The 25,801-nt window shown below is 41.9% G+C and overlaps 2 protein-coding genes across 5 annotated transcripts; one reads left to right on the top strand and one right to left on the bottom strand.

The window, feature by feature from the left end:
- Positions 1–8,105: 8,105 nt before the first annotated feature.
- Positions 8,106–12,286, bottom strand: PTTG1 (PTTG1 regulator of sister chromatid separation, securin). Its single transcript, XM_079319902.1, has 6 exons — positions 12,282–12,286; positions 11,458–11,560; positions 11,000–11,178; positions 10,107–10,185; positions 9,189–9,344; positions 8,106–8,260 (listed from the first exon to the last, which is right to left on the bottom strand). The coding sequence occupies exons 2-6, from the start codon at positions 11,537–11,539 to the stop codon at positions 8,181–8,183; spliced, it is 576 nt and encodes a 191-aa protein (XP_079176028.1). The 5' UTR covers positions 11,540–11,560; positions 12,282–12,286; the 3' UTR covers positions 8,106–8,180.
- A 164-nt stretch (positions 12,287–12,450) lies between these two features.
- Positions 12,451–24,293, top strand: SLU7 (SLU7 homolog, splicing factor). 4 transcript variants are annotated; one of them, XM_079319684.1, is made up of 16 exons: positions 12,451–12,608; positions 12,989–13,165; positions 13,792–13,945; positions 14,118–14,198; positions 14,733–14,897; positions 15,044–15,109; positions 16,468–16,515; positions 17,015–17,146; positions 17,425–17,522; positions 18,869–18,936; positions 19,110–19,249; positions 20,034–20,195; positions 20,611–20,715; positions 20,895–20,969; positions 21,196–21,300; positions 22,199–24,293. In XM_079319684.1, the coding sequence occupies exons 2-16, from the start codon at positions 13,002–13,004 to the stop codon at positions 22,376–22,378; spliced, it is 1,743 nt and encodes a 580-aa protein (XP_079175810.1). In that variant the 5' UTR covers positions 12,451–12,608; positions 12,989–13,001; the 3' UTR covers positions 22,379–24,293. The 4 variants fall into 4 exon arrangements, with proteins under 4 accessions (XP_079175810.1, XP_079175811.1, XP_079175809.1 ...); XM_079319683.1 differs by having other exon boundaries at positions 12,553–12,816; XM_079319685.1 differs by lacking the exon at positions 16,468–16,515 and having other exon boundaries at positions 12,539–12,608.
- Positions 24,294–25,801: the final 1,508 nt, after the last annotated feature.

Here is a 25,801-nt window from a genome sequence, read left to right as displayed (position 1 = left end):
TAAAATGAGACCCCAAAGGAGAAGACATCAGACTTGCAGCCTAACACCTGTGGGAACAAAACAAGGTGGCTGAAGTTGGGTACCAGCATAAACAAATCTATTCTCCATATCTGCACCAAGATGGTCAGAGTGTGTTTAGCTTATTAAAAAGGAATTGAATGAGATGTCTGGTTAATTGATGTTTTTATTTCCCCACAAACACAGCAGAAGCAGCAGCAGGGATTGTTTACCCCATTCCAATCACTGTTCAACCCTGACATGAGGCACAGTGTTCCAAGAAAAGGGTTCATTAAAACTCTGGTGCCCACTCCCCCCGTGGGCATTTCTGGCAAAGCTGGCAAGTGACAGGACTTGTTTTGTTCCTATTTGCCAGGTATTAGACAGATTTTTCCAAACCCCATTCACAGACTCAGAGCAGATTAAAGCATTTAACTCTGCAAATTTAGCCCTGGAAACCTCCACCACCTCCAACACTTTCCAGTTTAGATGGTACTTTGTGAGGATTCACCCACAGGAAATCACACCCTCCCCACTGGTTTTCTTCATCCCAGTCAGACCAGAGGACTTTTCCAGGATACATTCCAGGAGCTTCTCCTTCACACACAACCTCTGAAGACAAGAAATGCACTCCATCTATAAGTCTGGAAGCAACTAGGAACATTTTCCCAAGAATTGCATGTCTGCAAGCCAAGAGACCACACTCCCAGCACACAAAAAAAGCTGCATCAAACACTTTCCATGACAGCTCTGATGTTTCCTGCTGCATTCTCCCCAGGACTTACCATAAAAGCATGCACATGTATGTATCAGCTGCCTTGGAGAACAGGAAAATTTGAAAGATATTTCTTATTAATAACCATATTCCTCTGAGTGAGTACAGAAGTTCAGGCTGTCCATACTCAGGGAAGAAACAGGTACCATCTTTTGTTTCATCCTAAGATCTGGTTTACAGATCTTCAACTAGGCTAATACACAAGTTATAATTCACTAGAGCAGAGGTTTCAGACACAAAACCACTCACCATTTTAATATCCACATCAAAATATATAACAAAGATCCCAAAAACATGTGAAATGGATTGTGCTTTCCAGCAGCATGGGCTAAAAAAATAGCATTGTCTGAGCTCTCAGATGCTGCCCCAGGCCATGTGTGCACAGAGAGAAGCCAAGGCTCTAGCAGGACCTGTCAAGGATGCTTAAATGAGTTTGAATGAGTCATTGCACAGGAAGAGAGGGAAAGTGAAATCTCAGGCTGCAATTCAGCTGTGTTTGCAGTGCTCACTTGTACAACTTTCTCTCACTCCAGTCTCAGATTTAAAAACTTCTTTGTAAAAGACACTGAACTAAATAAATACTGCTGGGCAGTATGTCCTTGCTGGTTCTTTAAGTAAAGATAATTCAGGTTTCCTGTGTCCCAAAAGGTGTCATTGTGTGCATGTCACAGCTGGATAACCTCAAGCAGAGAGCAGCTGGACAGAACCCAAGTCCCTTGGTGAGAGCAGCACTCTCCTCAGTCCTCAGCACATCTTCCAAGCAAAAGAAGAAAGTGTACAGTAAAGCCAAACCATTTACAGAGGTCTTTAGAGAGCAAGGATGACATGACAGGTTCTTCACTTTGCTTGTAACAAATGCAGGGACCAAAGATGGGGGGAGAAAGTACAGAGTGGAAGAGACTGGCAGTGTGTTGTGCACTGCTCCTGACAGCTGACATCAGTCAGGACATTTATTAGCATGTTAGCATCTCATCTGGAAAGTTTTGACTAACTGAATTTTTTTTTACAGGAAGTCTAGATCTCAGCCTAATTAAGTAGCTGGATTTTCTTGAGGCAATGTTATGTTAAGCCAAGCAAGACAACACTACAGGCCAGAGTGCAGCACTGTCAGAAACATGTGCAGGGTGATTCAGTGGGCTCTAAGGGCACTAAACCACAGCCCAGGTGCCAGAGCACCTGACAGTTCTCTGCTGTGGTTACTGCTGCTCACTGCACTCCTTACCAACAGAAGGAGCTGATTTCCTTCTTTCCCCAAGGGAGAAGGTCCTCCCAGAAAGGAGGAGGTAGTGAAAATCTACAGAAGTATAAAACATGCAGGCATCAAAGATAAATCATGTCCTGCATATAAAATATCTTCCCCAAAAATACACCTTTCAGAAAGTGAGTAGACATACAGTCATTTCATGCCTGGTTTCATAAATCTTTCATCCCTGCTTAGAGTGTTTCTTTGTGACAGGCAATGAGGTATGAGTTATGAATTCCAACAGGAGCTGGAGCTTAGTCCCATTGAAAACTATGGTATTACTTTTGAAGAAACTGGAATTTCTTCTTCAGTACTCTTAAAAGTAAACTTTCGATTGGTTTCCCATGAGAGGTTAGTTCTGTGTGTCTTTTGCTATGATACAGAGCCTTATACACATACATATGATATTCTTTACTTTGGTACATCTAGTTGTCTGGTTTATTTAAAATGAATTGACTTACAAATTCAATGAGCTCTCCCTCTGATTTCTGTCTCATTGCTTTAATACCCAATATATTGAAGAAAGCTTGGGCTGATAGAGAAAGTGAGGAAATACTTTATAAATCATGCACTTTTCACAGACTACTTTGCATATTTACAAAGGCTATGGCCATATCACAAGCCAGGTAGAATTTGATTATCCATTTCTCCTCCCACTGTGACAGGCATATAAATTAGGACACCATGCTCCTATCCCTTTTGCAAGCTTTGAAAACATGCCTGCGTAGCAGAGAGGAGAGGGGACCTCTGAAGTCTCCAGAAGCCAGAGCTCTGCTCATGGACAGGGCTCACAAAAGAGGGAGGAACATGCCAAGACAGACCCTCCATGACATGTTTTTCTCAGCTGGGAAATGTCCCCAGTAGGAGATGCCTGCAGAGATTCATATAGAGGTATTAACCATCCCTCTAGAGCCTGTTTGTGTATGTGAGTGCATGTACAAAAGAAGATTTTTACTCCACAGTTGCACAGAGGGCTGGGTTGCTGCCAGAACAGCCCACAGCCCCTGCAGCTTTGCTCTGTATCCCTCATGACAGCCAGATCATTTGTCCCAGTGCCTTAAACCCTGCCAGAGTTGTTCTACTCAGGTTTGTCATTCTCTTAATTATTTTCCTGTGACAGGCTTTAACATCTGTGCAAACAAGAGTCTGAGAGCCAGTGCAGCAGAGTCAGACCCCATACAAACCACAGTGCACCCAGAGATTTTCTCCCACACCTGCATCCTGGCCCCCATCTCCTCCCATGCTTCCCTCCCTGGGACAAGCCCTCAGCTTGCCTGCACCCTGCCCTTGAGACAAACAGTGCTCCCTGAGATTAATGCAGGTATTTTTACCTTTCAACAGATAAGAATATTCCACTGCTGCCCTGTCAACCAGCTCAAGTGAAAAGCAAGGGATGCAAAGTAGCACCAGGCAGCACAGTGCAAGTTGTCTCATAAGCTTCATAAATGACTTCACTTTGCATTCAGAAGTTAGAAACAGGAAGGTTTCAAATCAGTTACTAAAGCAGGAAGTGAGTCAGCCCTGAGCAAGAGGGACAGCAAAGAGCAACCCCTTCCACCACAGACACCCAGAACCAGAGCGAGCCTGAGAGCAGAAAGCATCAGCAGGGCAGGAGCAGAGAGGAAACGAGACTCCTCTTCTCCAACCACAGCCCAAAGGAGTGAAGATGTTATCCATCCAGAAGACTGTCTGCTAACCAGCCTTGCTTCTCCTTGCAGCCCTAAGCCACCAGCCCACCCCACCCCCTCCCTGCCAGGCACAGCAAGCCCTCCTGTGAAGCTCCATTCAGGAGCAGTTGAAGAGCCCTCCAGAAAGCAAATTGACAAACAGACAAATTGAATCCTGGCCTCTCACACACTCATTTAGGTAGCTGCTGTTTGAAAAAGAAACAACAAGAACACTGTGACCCACAGAGGGGCTGAGAACAGCCTGAGTGAGCTGGGTGTGACCCATAGAGGGGACTTCTCTAAGTTTGTCATCTCTTCAGAGCGGCGAGAGGTTTTGCTGTTTGGTGTTGTTCGTTTTTTGTGCTGGGAAGTCAGTTAAATAAACAGATTTTTTTCTCCACTTCTCTCAGAGGGATTGTTTTTTTCCCCGAACCATTCCTCATCAAGGAGAGCTCTCTGTCGCTGGGATCCGTGCTACTCACGGATTACCGTGGTCCCAGAAAGAGGCAACCTGATGCGGCACAGCCCGCGGGTACCGACCCCGCCCGGCAGCCGGGGCTGTCCCGGGTCCCCATCCATCCATCCATCCATCCATCCCTGCAGCCGGGCTGTCCCGTGTCCCCATCCCTCCATCCATCCCGGTCTCCCTCTCGCGGCTCCGCTCGCAGTCGCAGTTCCTGCGGTCACACAGCCCCTCCTGCCGGGGCCCCATCGCCCTCCCTCTCCCCTCCCGGGCTCGGTACAGGGCGCTGTCTCCTAACCCCGGCTCCTCGCAGAAGGACCTGGCAGACGTGCCGCTACCCCTTTGCTCCTGATCTAGCACAGCCCCACAAAGTCCCCACAGCTATTGCCGAGGTCTCTGGATCCTTTCACAGCCATCCCACACGATCCAAGTGATAACACTCGGTGACAACATCCTTTCATTGTTGGCCTGACAATATTCAATTCTACCTCCATAGGATGAAGTTCATCCACAGTCTTCCTACCAACATACATTACAAAGCCTGAGAACTTTGACTAATTTTCAAGCCACAGCTGGCAAGATGGGAAAAAGGCACCAGGAGCACTGCTTAGCTGCACTCACCTTGCAGGGACATGGTGCAGCAATAAACCAGAAATAGTGTTTTCTGGGGCACATTATCCATTTTAAGATCTATGAAGGTTTGGTGGAACAGAGTTACTTTTCTTCATAAGACCTGGCATAGGGCTATGTACTGGATTTGTGCTGGAACTGGTACTGATAACACAGGAATGTTTTTGTTCTAGCTGAGCAGTGCTTGCACAGAGCCAAGTCCTTTTCTGCTTCTCACACCACACCAAGAGCAAGCAGATGTGTGGTGCTTAGTCAGGGTTAAATCATGACAGGCCTTTTTGGCCCTAATGTGGGGCTCAAAGGGTTCAAGAAAACATACTTGATTGGAATGTTCTAGATCAAATTTATAGCCATTGCCTTTTAATTACTAATCTGCAGGCTCCTGTACTTGCCATGGGGCTTGCTTGTGATCAGGAAAATTATCCATGATGTCAGAGGTTTATGTTCAAACAAGGAGACAGAGGAGTCCCAGAACTTCATTCAAGTACAAGGAAAGGCCATAGACAGTTCCCATGGAGTATATCAAATTATTCAGTGATGCAGCTCCCTTTTTATCCTAAGCTCCCAGCTATATCTCTTTCTTCCCCACTGGCTGAGGCAATTAGCAGGTACAGATCTCCCCCCTCTAATATGCATCCCCCTTTTGTTATATAAAAGAAATAAAAAAACCTATTCATTATTCTACTCTGTTCTTTTGCTAGGTTCAGGATTTTAATAGGGCTTTGGTTGAGCCAACAGTTGGTGTTGATTACCAACAGTTTCTAGAAAATGGTACCAGAAAAATAAATCTCCATCATCAAAACAGTATTTCCATCACACTGGATCTCAAAGATCCTTAGAAAGTCTTGAGAAAAGTTTAGTATCTCAGAGATAAACATGCAGATTGGATCTTAGATCTTTATCAGTGCCATGTAAATCATAATTACTATTCATGAGATCTAACAAAGTCTAATTTTGCTCCCGTCTTAGATTTTCCTAATTTTGAGATGGGTTCAGGACAGCTCAGACAATGATATCAAAGAGATCAAGGACATACCTGATATATGCTCTTAAAGAATTCAGATCTGTAGGAAAAGTACTGACCCAGAACAGTTTTCAGTGTGTGTATGCTCCAAGCTCTTCCCCTCTTCCACATCCCCCTATACATCATAACCTCAGTTTTGTCCCTGCACTGATAGGAGAGGGAATCACTTCTACTGAAGCTACAGAATTGCACTTGAAGTGTCTTTGTGATAGAAGGTCTTACAAGATGCTTTTATCCATTGGCTACTTATTTTGGGCTGAAATGCTGAAATATCCCAGTCTCAACCACTGAAGAAATCTGAAGTCCTTCAAAGGCTCCACCTTCCATATGGTTAATGGAAATAATCTGGCTAGTACAAAAAACCAAAGCCAATTACCAAAAGCTCCAGGAACCTCCCTCTGAATTCATTAACTGGGAGAGATTATCTTCCCTCTTAAAGGTAAGAAAACACCCACCTCAAGTTGTGTGCACATTCCTTTGTCATCCTGGCACTCTTCATAATCTGACAGCAAGAACACATTAAAGCCATTTTATAACTTTTTCTCCTCTAACTTTGTAGATCATTTGAGCCCAACAGGCCCACCATGCTTTAATCTTTTCCCAGACTGTAGTTAGAAGTTTATAAAAAACAATTCTCACATGCTTTGCAAAGTTATATGCAAAAATAAGTGGGATCTGACACACATTTAGATCCCAACTAGTTACTAAACATATACTCTGTATTTAACCTGTATATAAAACTCATTACAGACACATTGAGGGGGTTAGTGCCTGATTTTCTCAGAGCACATTACGTTTATTCTAGGGATACTTAGGAGGGCATTATGGTATTTCCACTACAGTATTTTCCTAGCACCAGTAAAACTGCAGTGAAACTCTAAGTTACAAGATTCATGGCCTTGCTAACCCTAGAGAGACCATTTGCCTCCAGGATTCTCATTCTGTTCTTTGTAAAACAGCAGAAGACAAAGTGCTTGGCTGATGGACTGTTCCCTGTGGTCCCAGGGTAAAGGCACTCAGAGCTCCTTGGTGCCCACTCTTACCCTCCATTTCCCATTAAGGAGGCAATGAAGCCACTGCAGACAGACCCTGTGTGAGAGGTTCCAAAGGCATGCACCACCACAATTGCAGCCTACAGGAAGGAGGAGAAGCTCTAACAAGGCTGTTGCCATGGTGCCACCCACTGCCAGAACACTGAACACAGGATTCATAAAACTAAGCTTTATAAAAGCAAAAAGCTTTGCCCAGCATTAGCCAGAAATCCTAATGAGCAAAAAGCCTGAGATGAGGTTCAGTGTAGCTAACACAAATAATTTAGTTAATCCTAGCACTACCATCTTATTTTCTACACCACAGCAGCATTCATCCCTATGCAGACAGGCCACCAATATTCCCAAGCCTGACTCACTCTTTCTGCACACCCATCCCACCAGCCCCACAAATAAGTATTTAAGTGCCAAGAACAAAGTCCATCAATACCAAAAGGCCTGTGAATATGAAATTTTTTTATCCCCTTTCTAAACATTATGCAAATAATTGTTCAGTTTGCTACAAAAGTCTACAAGCATGTTTTAAATGTCTTAATGTGCACGTGTACACGCAGACATGGCACAAAAAGCTTATTTGATTGTACAAAGATCTAGGTTTTTGATCACAGTGAATATTTCAAAATAATAAACAAATCTCATTTCACCCTGATAAATTTCCATAACACATATGAAATACTAGTGTCTCTCACCCAGTGAGGTGTCTGTCTGTACATACAAAAAGTTGCTACCTAAATTTATGCTGATGTCATATCCAGACTGTGTCTCATACCACTGTTCTCTAGGGCCTCACAGAGCAATGTGCTTTTCCCTGTGTGGCTCCTACCAAGAGACCATGTGATGGCACTGTGTAACCAGTTTCAGTGCCTTAGTTACAGGGATTTTTTCTGTAAAACAATCTACAGCTGCATAAGAACCCAACATACACCACCTTAGCAACTGTGAAGAGCAAACAAGTTCAAAGGGATAATACCAGAAGAGTACCAGCTCTAGTGCTTACTTAACACTAGATATAAAAATTGGCTCAAACCCTTGCATGTTTAATGGATCAAGTTAGGCAGTGAGGGCAGAAGGATTTCAACCCAGCACACACACTCCAGTCAGCAGGTACTAACTCCTAGATATGGGTGACAACAGTGTATTACAGCCTTACTTAGAAGCTTATCCAGGCTTTAGCTGCTTGTCAGATAACCTCCTCCTCAAAGCTCTATTTTACTACCCACATCTTGGGCTCACTGAAAAAGGACAAGTACAACAGCATATAGATTAAACTAGGCTTTATTGAAATACAGAACTACATGAAATTTAACCTCAAAAGAAACTTCAGAGCACACATTAAACATCATAATTTGGAGGTGGCATGTCAATGATCTCATCCAGGGTAGCAAGGAAATCAGCAGTTGATTCTAGCAAGTCTGGAAGTTAGAAATAAATCAAATCAGTTTCTCAAACTCAGGATGCACACTAACAAGCTACCTCCCAGAAGCTCAGCACAAAACTCTTGAATAAGCAAGGGAAATATTGCTTCACTGTGCAAGCTAATGCCACCTAACTGATCAGTTTGCAATGCACCACAAAAGCTTGCTTTTGTACTGCTTTCCACTGGGTAGTTCATTTTCTTCACAATCACTGTTATGGGCTGTGCTTTGGATTTGTGCTGGAAGCAGTGTTGATAATTCAGGGATGGTTTAATTGTGTGGGCACTGCTCAGCAATAGAGTCAAGGCCTTTTCCACTCTCCCCTCCACCAGTGAGGAGCTCAGAGCACTCAAGCATCTGGAAGGGAGCACAGTGACTCCAAGGGGCCCAGGAGATATCCCAGACTATATGGTGTTATGCTCAGTAAATAAAGCTGGAGGAAGAAGAAAGGAAGGATATTTGGAGTTATGACACTTGTCTTCCCAAGCCACCACTGCATGTGATGGAGCCCTGCTGTTGTGAGGATGCTGAACCCCTGACTGTTGATGGCAACTTGTCTCACTTTTCTTAAATGCATGGCTTTCACTTAAGTTATCAAAATTCCTTTTATCACAAAGCATGAGTTTTTTCACATTTTCTCTTCTGATTTCTTCCCCATCTCACAGTAGGGGAGCAAGTGAGCAATTGCATGGCACTTTGTTGCAGCTGGGTTAAGCCATAAATTAGCAACACCACTCTGAGACCACTGCCTGAACTGTTAGCCAGGTACATTGAGCCTGACTACCCAGGAGAAGCTGTTGGATACTGGTGCACTCCTCTGGTAGCTTAGACAGCAACAGCAATTCACTGCTGTAGCCAACTAGGTTTTGCTCTAACCACTGATGAGCACTGTGTGTACTGAAAATCATACAAAGTTTCCACTTACTGGATTCCCACGAAAACTCACAATCTTTAATCTTCACAGGTGAAGGAACCATTTGCACACATCTGTCATATGTCCTTTCAAATACCATGAGGGGAACACCACACAGATTGATATTGCTTAGTTTGTGCTCTTCAGGAAGATCAAAACTCTCAAAGTCTGTTTAAGAAAGAAGGTCAGTGTGCAGTAGACTGGGAAGCTGCAAACTCTTCTACACTAAATGAAAAGGGAGCCAATTTAAAACTACACAGCAGTCTCATCTTTTGGGGTATTTACTTGCAATTGCACCTTTTAGTTGTCCATGAAATGCCCTATACACACCCCATACTCCCTGATGAAAACACTAGGCTGCCTAATACAAGTGATGATGTAAAGCAGTAACTCCAGTAAGCAAAGCATGCATGTTTTATCAACACTGCAGTCTTTGGCACAGTAGTTTTCACACACATCCATATGAAAAGGAGAAAGCTTTAAGGACACAATCTGAAGGACTGAGATAGAATATCTAAAATGAGCTGGCCTAAGAACAGCTTTAGATATTTCATCTTCAACTATTATATCCTACAGCAGTAGGAAACTCTTCAGTTACAAATCATCTTAGCACACATTCTTCTCTATTCCTCTGAATACTTGTCACTAATGAACTAAGAAGCTAACACATGGTTATTTGGAATTTGTTTCCTGTCACTACAATAAGACTCAGAATAACACATCTGAGGCATAGCCATTACTGTTAGAAATAGCATTTCATTCTTGTTTAAATATTTCAGAAGCAGCAAGCACCCTTATGTTTCAGAAAGGACTCAGGAGAAATGCAATGCTGGCTTGTGTGCCACAGTAGCTTGGACAAATTCTTAGAACAATGCCACCACTCATGAAAGCCTTATTGTCAATTTTAGTAATTACATCAATAGTTCTTACCATGAGGATCCACAGGAAACATATTTTCTATTTCTGGCCAATCTTCTTCAGCCACTGTATGGCAGCTTTCCAATCCAGTCTTTTGTTAGTCATAAAAAGAGGAAGTAACATTATTTGAGACACTATAGAGTATTTGTGGTAGCTTTCTTGAGCTGTTCAGGTCTACAGACAAGCATACCTGTCATACTTTTCTCAGTCAGGCCTAAATTCTAATGCCTTCAACACAAATAAGATGAAGATGGGCAATGTTTCAGCTGAGTTTATGTAGCACAGTACTACATGTGGTGGCAGGAGATGGCACTAGAACATGGAACTCTTGAGATGTGGATAAGACACTAACTCGGATTATTTCCTCCAGAACCACCTACATATGTGCCCTGCTTTTAAGTACAATAGAGTTATTTTTCTTCCCAGCAATTCTAATGAACCCATGTTTTGGATTTGTTATGAAAACATCACTGATCCACACACCTCTTTCAGCTATGGCCAAGCAATGTTTACACAGTCCAGGCCTTCTGTGCCTCTCACAGCCTACCAGGGAGGAGGCTGGGGGTGCACAGCCAGGACAGCTGATCCCAGAGGGATATCACATACTGCATGACATCTCAGCAAGGAAAACTGCTGGGAAGGCAGGGCTACCACTGCTCCAGGACTGGCAAGGCATTAGTCAACTGCTGGCAAGGAACTGGTTTTGTTTTCCTTTGAGATTTTTAATTATTAAACTGCCTTAATCTCAGCCTATTTTTTTCCCACATTCTCCCTTCCAGTTCTTACTCCATCCCATCAAAGAGTGAAGGAGCACTTGTGTGGTGCTTAATTATGTCAGAGCTAAGCCACAACAGCAGGTAAAGGATGGATTTCCCCTCCTCCCCAGCATTAAGTGTTGTACTCACCTTGTTCACAGTGCAAGGCTGATTTTTCTGTTTTATCTTATCCAACTTGTTTGTGGCTCCTTCAGTTTTATTCACATTTCCAAGAGCCTTTCTGACAGAGCGAGATGTGACTGGAGAAGTATTAATTCCTTTTTTAGGAAGTGGAGTGTTAACTTGTGTTCTTTCAGCCAAGGCTTTTGCTGGAATGAGGAAGAAGAGGAAAAAAGCAAACTTCAGCAACCCCAAAGCTTGCCTAAGTGCACTTGCTGGAAAACTAGTTGCCATGGAAATCACTGCTCACCATCTGTAATTCACAAGCATAAGCCACACTTATGACAAAAGCAAGAGTTAACTGATGAGCTTGGAAGAACTGGTTGGGTAAGTGGATTTATGAATAGAAAACTATTACCATTAAGAGCAGGGAATAACAAAAAGTGATTCACTTGATCTCTTACTGCCTCAGGGCAGCAAATACGCACAAGATCCTGAAGGGAGCTTCAGCTGACTCTTGGGAGCACGAAGTTCACCATTCTCCTGATCAACAAAGATCAGAGTTGCCATCTTCAGATTGGTAAGACTACCCTGTAGAGTCCATAGAAGAAAAAAGGAAAACACTTTTTGTCATTTGTCTCATCACAAGCCCCATTAAAAACAGAGCTATCACATACAGGTCTCTAGACAAGAGGAACCAACCCCTTCCTCCCAGCATTACAGTGTTCAGCTAAAGAGCCTCAGGTTTGAGGGCATTAGTAGAGCTCCTGCACTGGGCTCATCACTGCCATTACACAGGTGAGCAATTCCTCATTAACGAGATCTGCAACAAAACTCAGGCTGGAAAAAAAAGTCTCTAAATCAGAGAGTCCAACCTAAACACCACCATGGCACCGAGTGCCACATCCAGCCTTTCCTTAAGCACCTCCAGGAACAGTGACTCCACCCGCGCTGCCCGTTCTAACAGAAATTCTCCTAATAACAGAAATTCTCCTAATGGCCAACTTAAATCCCCCTCCGCACAGCACGATATCATTTCCTTTTGTCCTTTAACACCCATCTCCACCTGGCTGCAACCTCCTTTCAGGTGACCGGAGTGAGCAATAAGGCCTCTCCTGAGGCTCTTCTCCAGGCTGCGTCCCCTTCCCTCCCCAGCAACTCCTCACCAGGCTTGTGCTCCAAACCCTTCCCCAACTTCACTGCCTTGCCCTGGCCGAAACGCCTTATCTCTGTACACCTTGAGGCACAAGGCAAGATTCGCAGTCCCCAACCAGCCCTACTCCCGAACCTTCAGCTCGCCTCACAAAGTGACAGCGCAGGGAAGAGGGGAATCTCGGAGACCGACCACTCTCCAGGGGTCACAGCAGCCTCAGCCCCAACGGCGCCGCGATTTAAACCGACCCCGCGCCGCCCATTGGTCCCTTCGCCCCCCGCACGGCAGCCGATTGGCTGAGCGCGTCGCTTGCGTCACCCATTGCTCCCTTCGACCCCCGCGTGGCAGCTGATTGGCTGAGCCCGCCGCTCGCGCCGCCGTTCGCGAGCTCGGGGGCGGGGCGGGCACGAGGGGAAAGGGACGTGGCGCCGCCCCGGAAGTGAGCGCGGCCGCGGGGCATTGTGGGGCGGCGGGGCGGCCTGGCAGGTAAACAGGGCTGAGGGGCCGGGGCGGCTTTCGTGACCGGTACCAGCACCGGGATTGGGGATCGGTAAGGGCGGCTGCCGTAGGCTCCGAGCAGGTGCTGCCGTTCCCCGCCCCGGCCTGTGACCGGGCCTGGCGCTGTTTCGCCGCTGTCGCTGTTTCGCGTCTCTCCCGGGGTCCGCGCAGGCCCGGGTCTCACGTTAACCAAAAGGTATTGCGGCAGCGGGGTTTAGCTTTCAGGATAGAGCTATGTTAGGAATGCGTAACGCGGAGTTAGCTCATTTCGCTGACTGACAAAAAATCTCGTTGAAGAGCTGTGATGTCAGAGGGTGTTGATCTCTAAGGCTTGTCTTGTGTCTTCTAATTTTATTTTTTTTGCCAAGGAAAAAAGCCAAAATGGCCTCAGGTGCGGTAGCGAACGCCCCTCCTGCCGGAGGGACAAATGATGTGAGCCTGGAGGAACCAAAGAAGATGACGAGGGAAGACTGGAGGAAAAAGAAGGAATTAGAAGAGCAGAGAAAACTGGGAAATGCACCTGCAGAAGTGGATGAAGAAGGAAAGTACGTTGTACTAAAGCTATGGTTATTCTAAAGCTGCTGAGGAAAAATGTCCTTTCCTGTTGTAGTTACAGAACAATTGTGAGGGTAACACGTGATTTCAGTGGGAGTTTGGGTAGAAGTAAATAGTTGAACTTTGTTTTTTAATATTCTAGTCATCAGATATTTTCTAGAGAAATGTGATTCAATGTTATCTTCTGTCAGCTACTGGCAGCTCTGCTAAAAAGTCCAATCCATGAAGTTAATAACATGTGGTGTTTTAAAAGTGAGCAAAACATGGTACAGGGGTTTTTCACTGTGCAGCTTCTCTCTCTTGCTTTTACAGGGCTTGTTGCTTCTGAAAAGAGAAATGTTGATTTTTTTTTTCGCTCACTTACATAGTGTAAGCCATTTGATTTGGAGTCAGGAGTTTAGGTGGCAACAAAATCTCAAAATCTGTGTTTATCACACTGAGAATTTATTTTGTAGTGCATTGTACCAACTTCAGTATTTATTATCACTCCTAAAGCACTTGAACTTTATATGAAGTTATAACTTCATATAACTCTATATGAAGGCTGTTAGACTGAGTTGTTCTGGTTTTTTTTTTTCCCCCATGCCACATATTGATTGCACATCATTTTTTACAGAGATATCAACCCTCATATTCCTCAGTACATCTCCTCAGTGCCATGGTACATAGATCCTTCTAAAAGACCCACCCTGAAGCACCAGAGGCCTCAGCCAGAGAAGCAGAAGCAGTATAACTCCTCTGGAGACTGGTACAAGCGAGGCGTTCAGGAGGTATGCACAGCCTGGAGACTGCTGGGAACGGGCTTTTCAGCAGTGTGGGGGATGATCAAAGCACCTGTCTGGGCTTTGGGGAGGGAGGCTCACTTGAGTGGTGCTGGAAATGTGCATTAGTGGGGGCATTTGGAAGTGCCAGTGTCCCCACGCTGCCGCTGTGTCCCCTCAGCACGCCGTGGCCACCAGGTACCGCAAGGGAGCCTGTGAGAACTGCGGGGCCCTGACGCACAAGAAGAAGGACTGCATGGAGGTACACTGCTCCTCTGCCCTCTCCTGAGGGCTCTGAATGCCCTGGGCTCTTCAAATGGGTGGCCATAGATGAAATACTGGCTTTGGAAAAGCTGGTCTGAGAAATGGTGCAAGTAGTGAGAGACGGTCTAGGGATTTCTAAAGGAATTATTATGCAGGAAAGGTGAAGGGGGAAAGTGACATCATCCATCAATTCTGTTAGCAATAAGATCTGAAATAATAGGTGAAAATGTTACTTTCTTGTTAACTGCATTAACTCAAGTTGTGTTGTGTGCCTGTTTCATCTCAAGTAGAAGCTGCCCCCAGGAGCTGTTTTAATTGCTTTCTTAATTGTAGAAAATATAAACAAGAATTGATAGAGTTTGAAGTCAGTTGGGCTGCATAAAAGTGAAGAACTACTTGCATTTATTTACAATCTAAGTGTTACAGTGCTTAATTTAACTTACTTTAGAGGAGCTTGATGGATAGTATTTTTAAACAGATATATGAGTAAGTAACCTAATGGACTGATCTAACCATCTTTTTTTTTATTCAGAGACCCAGGAAAGTTGGAGCAAAATACACAGGCATGAATATTGCCCCAGATGAGCATGTGCAGCCTCAGCTGATGTTTGATTATGATGGCAAGCGAGACAGGTGGAATGGTTACAACCCAGAGGAGCACATGAAAATTGTTGAGGAATATTCCAAGGTTGATTTGGTATGTAGGTGCTGTGATTCACTGGGGAGACAGTTAGTGTTTGGCGTGGCTGGGCTGGGAGGAGGGACACTTGTGATTTGCTCTGTTGATATTGGAGCTGGTGCTAAAAGGAAATATTTAAACAAATGCTTTTTCATGCTTCACAGGCCAAACGTACCCTGAAAGCCCAGAAGCTTCAGGAGGAGTTGGCATCAGGGAAGCTGGAGCAAGTGGTAAGCTAGCTTACCTAATCTATTTTTGCTTATGCTTAATAAATATAAAACAGATTATTTCTGTTTTCTGACTCTTTTACTTTCTATACTGGGTCTGCTATTGGGTTCTATACCCTTCAGTAATTTAAAGGTTTTCCTAGCACCAGCATGTCACACTCAAGAAATTGAAGCATGTTCTTTGAAATGAGAATTGCTTTGTGTTCCCCTTATGGGCAGAAATTCTTTGTGATTATTATTGTTGCTGAAATTAATGACATGGAATTTTGGGTCAGAAGAACTTGTTTTCCATGTAGTAACCTTTTTTCATATACTGAAATGTTTTTCTCATATTTAAAGGTTGGTACAGTCTGACTAGTGCTGAGGTGATGACTGTGCACTGATTTAGTAATGTTTAATATAAATTGGAATAGGAAGGTGTTTCCTTAAGAAGAAGGAAATTCTTAAATTGGTTTAAGATAAGGTCACTGCACAGTGACTTACAAAATGGGGAAAAGATAGAGACTGCTTCTGGTCAAAAGTCTGTTCCTAAAGCCTCCTTGCAGAGGCTGTGCTGTCCCCTCGTGGGTTGTCACTAGGTGGCACAGTGAGCTCAGTGTGTCACCCAGTCCAAACTACAGTGCACTGACTTCCACAGTAGAAGAGATTCTTCCTCTTTTCATGCCCATTTTATGAAGCAAACACTGTTAGTGCTTATATACATATATACTGCCTATAAAATGGAGCTGTAAGAAGAAAAGTGTGTTTGAAACTTAAGAACTGTCTCAGAGGGAGGGGACTGAGACTGATTTGCATCACCAGAGTTGGCCAGTTGCTGATCTGTCTTCCAGGGCTCTCAGCAGTTTCTAGCTTTACTGCTGCAAGTATTTTTCAGCTGAAGAATAAGCAGCTTTAAAAAATAAAATCTGGCTGTGTTTGTTGAACTCAAATTCTGCCTTCTGTTTTGTGCTTAGTATTCCTGTAAATCCTGCCTAAATTCTTGAATACATATATCCATATTATTTTTTTAAGCTTTCAGGGTTGAAACTTGGTTATATTTACACGATAGTCTAAATCCTCAATGTTAAAGACATAATAAGCTCTAAATAACAGCACCAGTTTTAGCATTTGCTGTTTTTGCAAAGAATCAGAAATTATGTTGGGGAGACAGTGAAAAGTTGCCCAACATGTGTCTGTCACAGAGACAGCTAAGAGCTTTTTCCTGGAATGTTTTGTAGCAATGTTTCTGCATTTGGGGCCACTGTTGAATTGTATTTTGTATCCAACATGAAGCTCTGCTTTGATTGCCCTTTGCATCCCTGCCAGCTTGCCTTTTTCCACTGTCTTGTCTTCTCTGCTGATGTGCTCTTTGTTTGCTGCAGAACTCCCCAAGACACCAGTGGGGAGAAGAGGAATCAAATTCACAGACAGTAAGATGATTACCCACTGCATCACACCATGGGCAAAGAAAGAACTTGTAGTTAGTGGAACAGTAAAACAAGGGTGGCACAAGGGTTTGAATGTTGTGTCCATGCCACTGCCTACCTCTTCTTTTGGGCAGAGGTTACTGGATTTCATAAAGAGGCTCTTTGTTTTAACTCATATGCATTGTTAAACCTTAGAGATGTAAGCACATAACTAGATTTTAACATGTGGTATATTTTGACCAAATTAACTGTTTTCTTAATATCATCACAGTTATGTTTTGATAACTATTTCCATAGAAGGAAGTGAAAATTCTTTAGCAAGAGTGTTCCTGAGTGTTGAATGTTAGATTAGCCTGAGAGTACACTTCAGCCCAGGTAAACTGTGCTGCCTTGTAACTACAGGGATTGCAGAATTTTAAGGAAACCACTAAAAATCAGATTCCTATACATGTCTCCAGAGAGAAGGAACTCCTTTAGTTAGAAATTTCCCATTTCTCCTCAGGAAAGAGATCATAACAGTGAAGATGAAGATGAAGACAAATACGCAGATGACATCGATATGCCTGGGCAGAACTTTGACTCTAAAAGACGCATCACCGTCCGAAATCTGCGGATCCGGGAGGATATTGCTAAAGTGAGTCAAGAATTCTGGACAGATGCTCCTCTGTATTCTTGAGAGTTCATTTCAACAAATTATACTTTGTTATTAATGACTTTGTTTATGTGTCTGGGAGTTTGGAAGGTAAGGTCTATTCTCAGTTCTATTCCTGTCCATGTTATGACTTCATCACTGTTACCTTTTGCATAGATAGAACTTTTTAAAACATCTAAACTGGAGAATGCTAAAGTAGCGCCATTTCTTTCAAAATCATAAGTATTAATTATCTTTTATGTTGTTCTTTTTTTCCCTAGTACTTGAGGAATCTAGATCCAAACTCTGCTTATTATGATCCCAAAACAAGAGCAATGAGGGAGAACCCTTATGCCAACACAGGCAAGAATCCAGATGAGTAAGTAAGAATGAGGGCCTGCTTGTACAGCCAACAAAATGCTTTAAAATTAGATTAGTAGTTTTATATTTTCTTTTACCTGGATCACTTGGGCTAATGAATCTCTAGTCAGTTACATATATACAGATTGGTAAACCTGGAAAAATCTGTTTTATTTAGGAACACTTCTTGGTTTAGTATATACAAGTGGTATTTTTGATCCTTAATTTTCATGGACATGTGGACCATGGATAGTGTAATTGTCTGTACAAGGGTTAGGAATTGTTTCATCTAGAGTTGATGCCTGTAAACAATAATTATATTTATGCAAAGTATTTCAGTAACCAAATCTTAAAACTTTATCCCTTGTTTCTTGGTTTTGGATATTAGCGTGGTGTGTTTGTGGTACCTAACAAAATATTTGAATTAGGAGTAAGATCTCCTCCTATATTAATGGATTCTGCATAGAAAAGCTGTGAAAGCTTTGGCATTCTCTAAATAGTTTAATTAAAACTGCTGGCTTCTGGCTGCACACCTGGCTGTCTCATTTGAGCCCTGAGTCAGACATTTGACTTGTGTTGTGCTGGTAACATACAGAGTAAACAGGCTGTGAGTAAAACATTTATTCAGAGAACAGTAATTGGATTAGCTTGCTGCCTAAAATAGAATGGCAGTTCCTGAATGATGGCAAATAATGCTCTTTCCACCTCTCCTTGCCTCCAGCTAGAGTAATGCCAGTCAATTCTCTTTTTTAGATGCAGATGCTTTTGCTTCTCTTTCAAGTCATAATTTGACCTTTATTGAATCTAAATTTCTGCCACAGCTTTGCAGACTTTAAATCTTTCAGAGTGGCTTTGGGAAGATGAAAAATGGGGAATTGGATTGCTAGCATTATTTGATCCTCAGTGTGTGTTTCATGTACTGACTGCATCTCTTCAGGGGCTGTGCACGAGTGTCTCAGCTTCACTGAGAGCAGTTAAGCTGTCCCAGGCTTTCTTTAACTCAGCCAGATCTGCTGGGTCTGGATTGAACACTCAGAAACCCAGAAGTGAGAAACACTGTGCTGGAATATCACAGTTTATGCATATTTGTTGTGTAACTAGGTCCAAGTTTAACTTCTGGTGCTTGGCATCTCAGGTAGAGCTCATGTGTCCCTTGAGCACAGGCATCACAGTTTTTGAGTGCCTGCTTAATGCTTTCATGGCTTTACAGGAAGTTAGGTTTTAGTTTCATTGAATGCACCTTCTTCTTTTTCTATTCTTAACCCTTAGTGCACAAGAGCATTTTTACTTGCCTGTTGCACTGCTGGGTTTGTATTTAAGAGGAGATGACAATACAAGTGCTAAGGATTGTTTTCTTTTCTGCAGGGTTGGTTATGCAGGTGACAACTTTGTCCGCTACACAGGCGATACCATCTCAATGGCACAGACTCAGTGTAAGTGGGGCTTAGGGCTGGGGTTCTTTGAAGGAAATTGACTTAAAATACTTAACAACCCTGCTTTCTTGCAAAAGAGAAAAACATAGATTGAGGCCTTTTTCAAATTGCTTCAGAATTAAAGAATGGAATTTGAATGTGCAAATATTCAATGGAACCTCTTGTGTACACAGTGTTTGCCTGGGAGGCCTATGACAAAGGCTCTGAAGTTCATCTTCAAGCAGACCCTACAAAATTAGAGCTCCTTTATAAATCCTTCAAAGTGAAAAAAGAAGATTTCAAGGCACAGCAGAAAGAAAGCATCCTAGAGAAGGTAATAGGCTTTTGGGTTTATTTAATAGGAATTCTGTTGAGTTTGAAGTCTGGGTCTTGGGGAACAAGTAAGATTACTAATCCTATGTGAGAGGACATCAGCTGCTCTCAGCAGCTTAGACTTAAAATACTTTAGTATTTGTACATACTGTCTCATCAATTGATGAATTTTATTATTTAGTATAGAGACCCTTTGAAGGTCTGCTGATATTTATGTTATTGAGAGCTCTTCCCTTAAGTGTCAGAATTTCTCCTCTGATTAAATTTAAATTTCTTTCCAACACAAATTTTGGGTACAGTCTTTTAGATAAATACTTTATATTTTGCTTCTTGGACAACTGAAAAAGAACTGAATAATCCCATTGATATTTTAACTACATCAACATTCAAGTGTGGAGGGGGACAGGAAGTATTGCTCCCATTGTACACAGGCTGTTTGGCTTGGTCTCTAAAGTTTTTCTGCTTTGAGTGAGGAGTATCAGTGTTGTCATTCTCCAAGCATAAAACAAAACCAAACCAAACAAAAAACACAACAACAACAACAACAAAAAAAAACCACACACACACCAAAAACCCCATAAAACCAAACACCAAAAGACACCACAGTGGCCATAGGAGATGATGTATTTCTGTCTTAACTTTTCACTAAAAACTAAACTGTCTCTGTCCACTTCTGTGCCTTCTTGACAAAATAGCAAAGGTGCTGTTTTGGAAATGTTTGCTTAACTATATAAAAGGTGGGTTTTTTTCAGAACTATTACATGTCTTTTCTTTTTGCATTTTAGTATGGAGGACAAGAACATTTAGATGCCCCTCCAGCTGAACTGCTGTTAGCTCAAACAGAAGATTATGTGGAGTATTCTAGGCATGGAACAGTCATCAAAGGACAGGAGAAAGCTATTGCTTGTTCTAAGTATGAAGAGGATGTGAAGATCAACAACCATACAGTAAGTCCTAGGTTGCATTAAAATTTTTCAAAATCAAATACCATTCCACTGGAGGTACATTAGGATGCAGTACAATATAATTAATACACCAAATACATTTCTCCTGCCTCAGTGTGACACTCTCCCTTTTATGCTAAGGGGAAATCTCAAATTCTCATAGTTGAGATGTGAAGTTGAAGAGTTTCCATGGCAATCTTAAACTAAAGGGGAAGTTACTCTTTGCCTTCCACTTTGAATATCAGTTGACCCTATCCTGTTGTGGTTCTCTTCTTTGGCAGTGTACCTGTAAGGCTCATGTAAAATAGCAAAAGTATTTCTCTTAGCTTCCTTTTGGACTCTTTGAGTAATTTACTGCTCAGGAGTAAATTCTGGCCTGCCTCTTACAGGAGGATCTGTGTGGTGTGTTCTCTTGCAGTGCATTTGGGGCTCGTATTGGAAAGAAGGCAAGTGGGGCTACAAGTGCTGTCACTCCTTTGTCAAGTACTCCTACTGTACAGGAGAAGCTGGGAAAGAAATTGCTGTAAGTATTCTCTTGTTTATTCATGTGAAAGAGCTAAAAAGCATTCATATTCCTTAAGGTTTAGACTGTTTTGCTTTTTGGGGGAGGTTGGGTTTTTAGTGATTTGGGGCATTTTTTTTGTCCTTCCCCTTTCAGATGGGGTCAGTAACAGGGTATCCTTATTCTTGTTTGTTGTGTAGAATGCAGAGGCAAGCTTAGTGGAAGAGAAGCCTGAGGAGGAAGAACACATGACAAAACCCAAAACACTGATGGAGGTAGGATGTTTCCCTTTCTCAGGAAGACAAATACTTTTCAACATTTTAACTACAAAATTCTGTAGAGTCATAATAAGACTGAAAAGTACTAGGCTTCATTATTATTAACATCTCCACTGAAAACTAAGCTCTCAAATGGCATTAATAGACATTTGGATTTTGTGATTTGGGTATTATTAATGTTGGCAAGTTGAATCATAACAGTGACTTGTTTCCCACCTTTCAGATCCACCAAGAGAAACAGAAAGAGAAGAAAAAGAAGAAGCACAAGAAGAGCTCAAATTCTGACAGTGAGGGTGAAGAGAAGAAGAAGCAAGAAAAACTAAAGAAGGTACACTATAATTTTCAGTGGCTTTGTTGCAAGAGGAACATGACATATTTTACAGTATCAGTTTTATGAAGCCTATAATGTAGTTCTTGATGAAATACCATGGGGAGGTGGATGCTAATTTCTAGCTAAATTAAATTTAAAATGCTGTTAGATGTTCTAAAGTCCAACTCTAATTCCTCAGGCAAACCTTCAATAAATATTTTGTTTTGAAAGACTTAATTTAGATGACTTAGAACATTTCATGTTTAGGCACCTATTTCACCTGTGGGTCTATAAAAGACATTGCAGAACACAATGATTTGTGTATTGAAGAAAGATGGAGAGATCAAAGGCAGTGTCAAATCTTGGCTTAGCACTTTGTGTCCCAGGCTTGGCCCAGTCTCACAGCTGATGTTATAAAACTGTCCCAAGCCATCCATTTCTGAGCAGTGGTGTGCTTCCATGGGCACAGCAGCCTGCTGTTTAATTAACCATGGTTAATTAAAGCAGGCTACAAAAATCTTTTCCAGTAGCAACAGTAGTAGATTAAGGAATAAGCACAAAGTACTTAAAACCCCAAACATATAATAAAAAATAATGAACAATTCATTTGTACTTGCTAGATCACTATTATATTTTAGGTAAATCTTGTGAGTTTTTTACTTGATTTTGGTATTTGGAAAGAGATTGAAGTGTCTTGTTTACTAAAGAGCATTATACCATAATTTTATGTTAAAATTAAAAAATGAGCATTAAGTGAAATGTGCTATAAGTGGACCAGACAAATGTGCATTGCTTATCTCACCCTTGTGCTTGCTCCTTGTCCATCATACAAGAATCTAAGACAAATCTTTATTGCTAGGTTTTTTTTGTTTAACTTCCATTGTAGAATTTTTGATTCCCTTTACTCTCATTTCAGGCTCTAAATGCTGAGGAGGCTCGACTTCAGCACATCAAGGAAATCATGCAGTTAGATGAGAGGAAGAGACCATACAACAGCCAGTATGAAGCCAGGGAACCAACAGAAGAGGAGATGGAGGCCTACAGAATGAAAAGGCAGAGACCTGATGACCCCATGGCCTCTTTCCTTGGGCAGTAGTCACAGGGGCATCATTCCAGTGCATGAGGCTTTTTGCACAGTTGTTTACAACTCTCTAGACATTTGATTCCTTTGCACATGTCTAAAATGGCAGAAACTTTTTGTGCTCAGAAGAACTTTGTGAAAGCTTCTTTCAACAGACATGAGCAGTCTGTTACTTACTGGAGTTTTGTAAATGTGTGTGTGTATACAAGTACAGGCATATACATATACACACATATATGTAATATATGTGTAGATAAAATACACACACCTACTCTGTAAATCCTTGAAGGGAAGAGATCTAACTGAAATCCTAGGTTTATTTGGCCAACTAATGCACAGAGTTGTGATACAGTAAAACTGACTAGTCAGTAGAAATGGTCAGCAGGTGTCAATAGAGAACCAAAGACCATTAACATAACTATTGCTAGAGCTTCTTACTTGCAAACCCTGTCTCATGACTTGAAAAGAATATAAGCAATATAAGAATATAAGCAGTAAGTGCTTTGGAAATGTAAAAATTAATTATTTTGTTTTGGTTAAATCAATATAAAAATCTTTAGTGCTGTCTAGCCTTTTAAATGTAAGGGTTAGGGGAAGCTGACTGTAGCATTTTTAAATTCTAGTTGTTTCTTCACATACATTTCCAGATAAATTTCAGTTGCAAAGATCTGAGTTCTTTGATTTCCTTTTGATAACAGTGTCCTTTTACATGGTGTGACACCTAGTGTTAGGATCTAATCCCATGTGAGAAGGTGAAGCAGCATCTGCTTTGGTTTGGCAATATTAGTCCTTAATCTGGGAGTTTTCCCCTTTTAACTAATGAAAAGTTGAAGAACTGTGTAAGAAAACTGCACAGCATAACTTTAGAGTTGGAAGGCTTGGAAATTACTTCTATTGAGGCTTAAACTGTCTTTCCAAGGAAAAACTGCTCTTTTCCATAAATAAGTAAATACAGAAAACATACCTGTAAGTGTCCTGTGTGTGATTTCACGGGTGCTTTGGGGACTGAATGTTTGGATTTGGCAGTTCAGCACTGCTCTGCAAGGCAGTTCTGTATTAATGTAATATTTGACATTCTCATTGGTGACCAAAATTTTGAGTATTTGGCAGAGGATCTGCCACACAGTAAAAGCAAACTATGCATTAGCTGATTGGAGCTGAAGTGCTCTTCTTCTCAGGGCTGTAGCACCTGAGGTTGTGCCAGCATGCCCTGCAACTGCTGTTGGCTTGGTCAGTGCCACCTTCAATTTGAGGGAAGAGGAGCTGTCAGAAAGGTTCCCTGAATTATTCACATACCTTTCTCAAAGCTGCAGTTCAGTTAAAAAAAAAAAAGTTTAGTCTGTAAGACTTAATTCTTTATAAAGGAGGTGATTCAGAAATAGCACAAAGGAAATTTCAAGACTAACTTGTAAGCTGTGGGTTGACTGCATGGAAGCTTTAATCCATCAAGTCTCTACTGAATTTATGTTAAGTGATTGTTTAGGGATTAAAATTCAGTGCTAAATTTGGCATATAGTTTTCACCAGTGAGTCAACCCAAGCACTTGGGGCAATAGTTGATCCTTGCCAGCTCTTTAATCTGAACTGTAAAGGAAGAGAGCTCCTTTAAAGGGCTTCAGGTTATTTATTTTAACCTTGAGAAGACAGTGTGTTATCCTGAGACTTGTTCTTAAACAGCTTCAACATTTATCAGATGATTTAAAAAAAAAATCATGCATACATTTCCAGCTAGAATATACTCCAGTGGGATGGATAAACATTTGTCAGAATAGCAGGAAATGTGAAGCAATGCTGATACACTTAGAACCTATCAGGAATAAACAGACCTGTCTGATTTTTGTCACAAATATGAAATGGCATTTCTCCTCTTTGAGAGTTTATTCTTGGTGCAGCATTTCATACATATGTAAGGTTATTTCTTGGATCATGAAGTTTTTTGCACTTGTCCCAGTTACTGTATAGGCTTCTCCAAGAACAGGAAAGGAATATGGTCAGAATTAAAAAATACCATTTTGCTCTTCACCTACATTGGGCTGTCCAATAAATAAAAATACCAATACTGCTTCAAAGCAAATATTTCATGCTGATCACTTTTATGATAATCAGCAAGGGGGTTTTGTATGGAAAAAAAAATACTAATATAAAATGATAAATACTTTTAGATTGTCAACAACCTTTCCATGGATTGTGAAACAAATGGTTTTGATAGTAAAATACTGTTAGAGATGAGCTTTGTGACAATCTGAGAGCCTGTAAAACATAAAAGGTTTGACCCAAGGGTTTGTCAACTTGTGTGACTAATCACCATGAAGTTAATTGCTGGGGTCTGCTCTTCTGCATTTGTAATGGTCACAGCAGGCTGCATACTTGTTGCTGCAGTTGAATTTTCTGGTATCTAAAGTATCACAAGCCATTTTTACAGGCCCATTTGTAGAAGACTCAAACACTATTTATTTTCAGCATACATTGCAGAAACCCAAGTTTGCAGTTTTAAATGACTGAGACTATTGAAATTGTCCTGAGAAATGACCAGTGCTTCAATTCTCCAGCCCAGAGCAGCTCAGCTTGTGCCAGGAATGTTTGTTCATCCATGCTGGAATTATTCACCACGATGGCACATAGCTGGCACATTCATACATTCAAGGGTCCTTCCACCTGAAGGTCAGACCCACAGTTCATATTTCTGTCTAATCCAGGCCTAGTGTGGTTGTTCTTGTGGCAGATGTGCAGTTTGCTCTTCTCTCTGCCTCTTTCTTTCTGTTCTTTCACCTGGCCCTGCTGTTGGAGACCATTTGTAGGTGCTGCAAGACAATTTAATTTTAATATCAGGGAGTAAGAGTTCTGTACTCATGGTGTTTGCTGCTTTAGCTGCCTGCAGCACTGCTGGGAGGCCTCAGCAGGAGTTAACCACATTTAAAAAGTGTCCCACTTCCAGGAGCTTCACAGCCCTTGCCTTACTGGCTCTTGTTAAACTGCCTCCCATGTTTGGTCATTCTTTGATGATTTTAAATACCTTGTGGGGGGAAGAAAGGAGTTAATTTGGAGGGAAATTGGCATAAAAAATCCTGTACTTTCAAGTTCTTTGTAAATAAGCTGGAAAAAGTGATTTCTGATATGATTTGATGCAGTTCTTGCTTAGCTGATTCATTTGTCAAAGTGAAGATGTATGTGATAGGACAATGCCAAAAAGCAGTTCCAGGCAGATCTTGGCTGGCAAGGTTCACGTCTCTCACTCTTCTACTGCTACAAAATGTTGTGTTTCCAGTTCCAGTCTCATGAGGATTCCCCACAAACCCTTGACTGAAATAAGTTATTAACTGAAGACTGACTTTCTCCATAAGCAGCATCTGTTCCTTGGGAAGCTCAGTTAATATTTCTGCAGTCTGGTGTTTCCCAGCCAAGCCTGAACAGCCCCTTGGACCCAACAGATGCAGCACCA

Source organism: Erithacus rubecula (genome assembly GCF_903797595.1).
Source record: "Erithacus rubecula genome assembly, chromosome: 16".
In the NCBI taxonomy this organism is placed as follows: Eukaryota; Metazoa; Chordata; class Aves; order Passeriformes; family Muscicapidae; genus Erithacus; species Erithacus rubecula.
The sequence above is the reverse complement of the archived record's forward strand: the minus strand, read 5'-3'. Positions and strand labels throughout refer to the sequence as shown.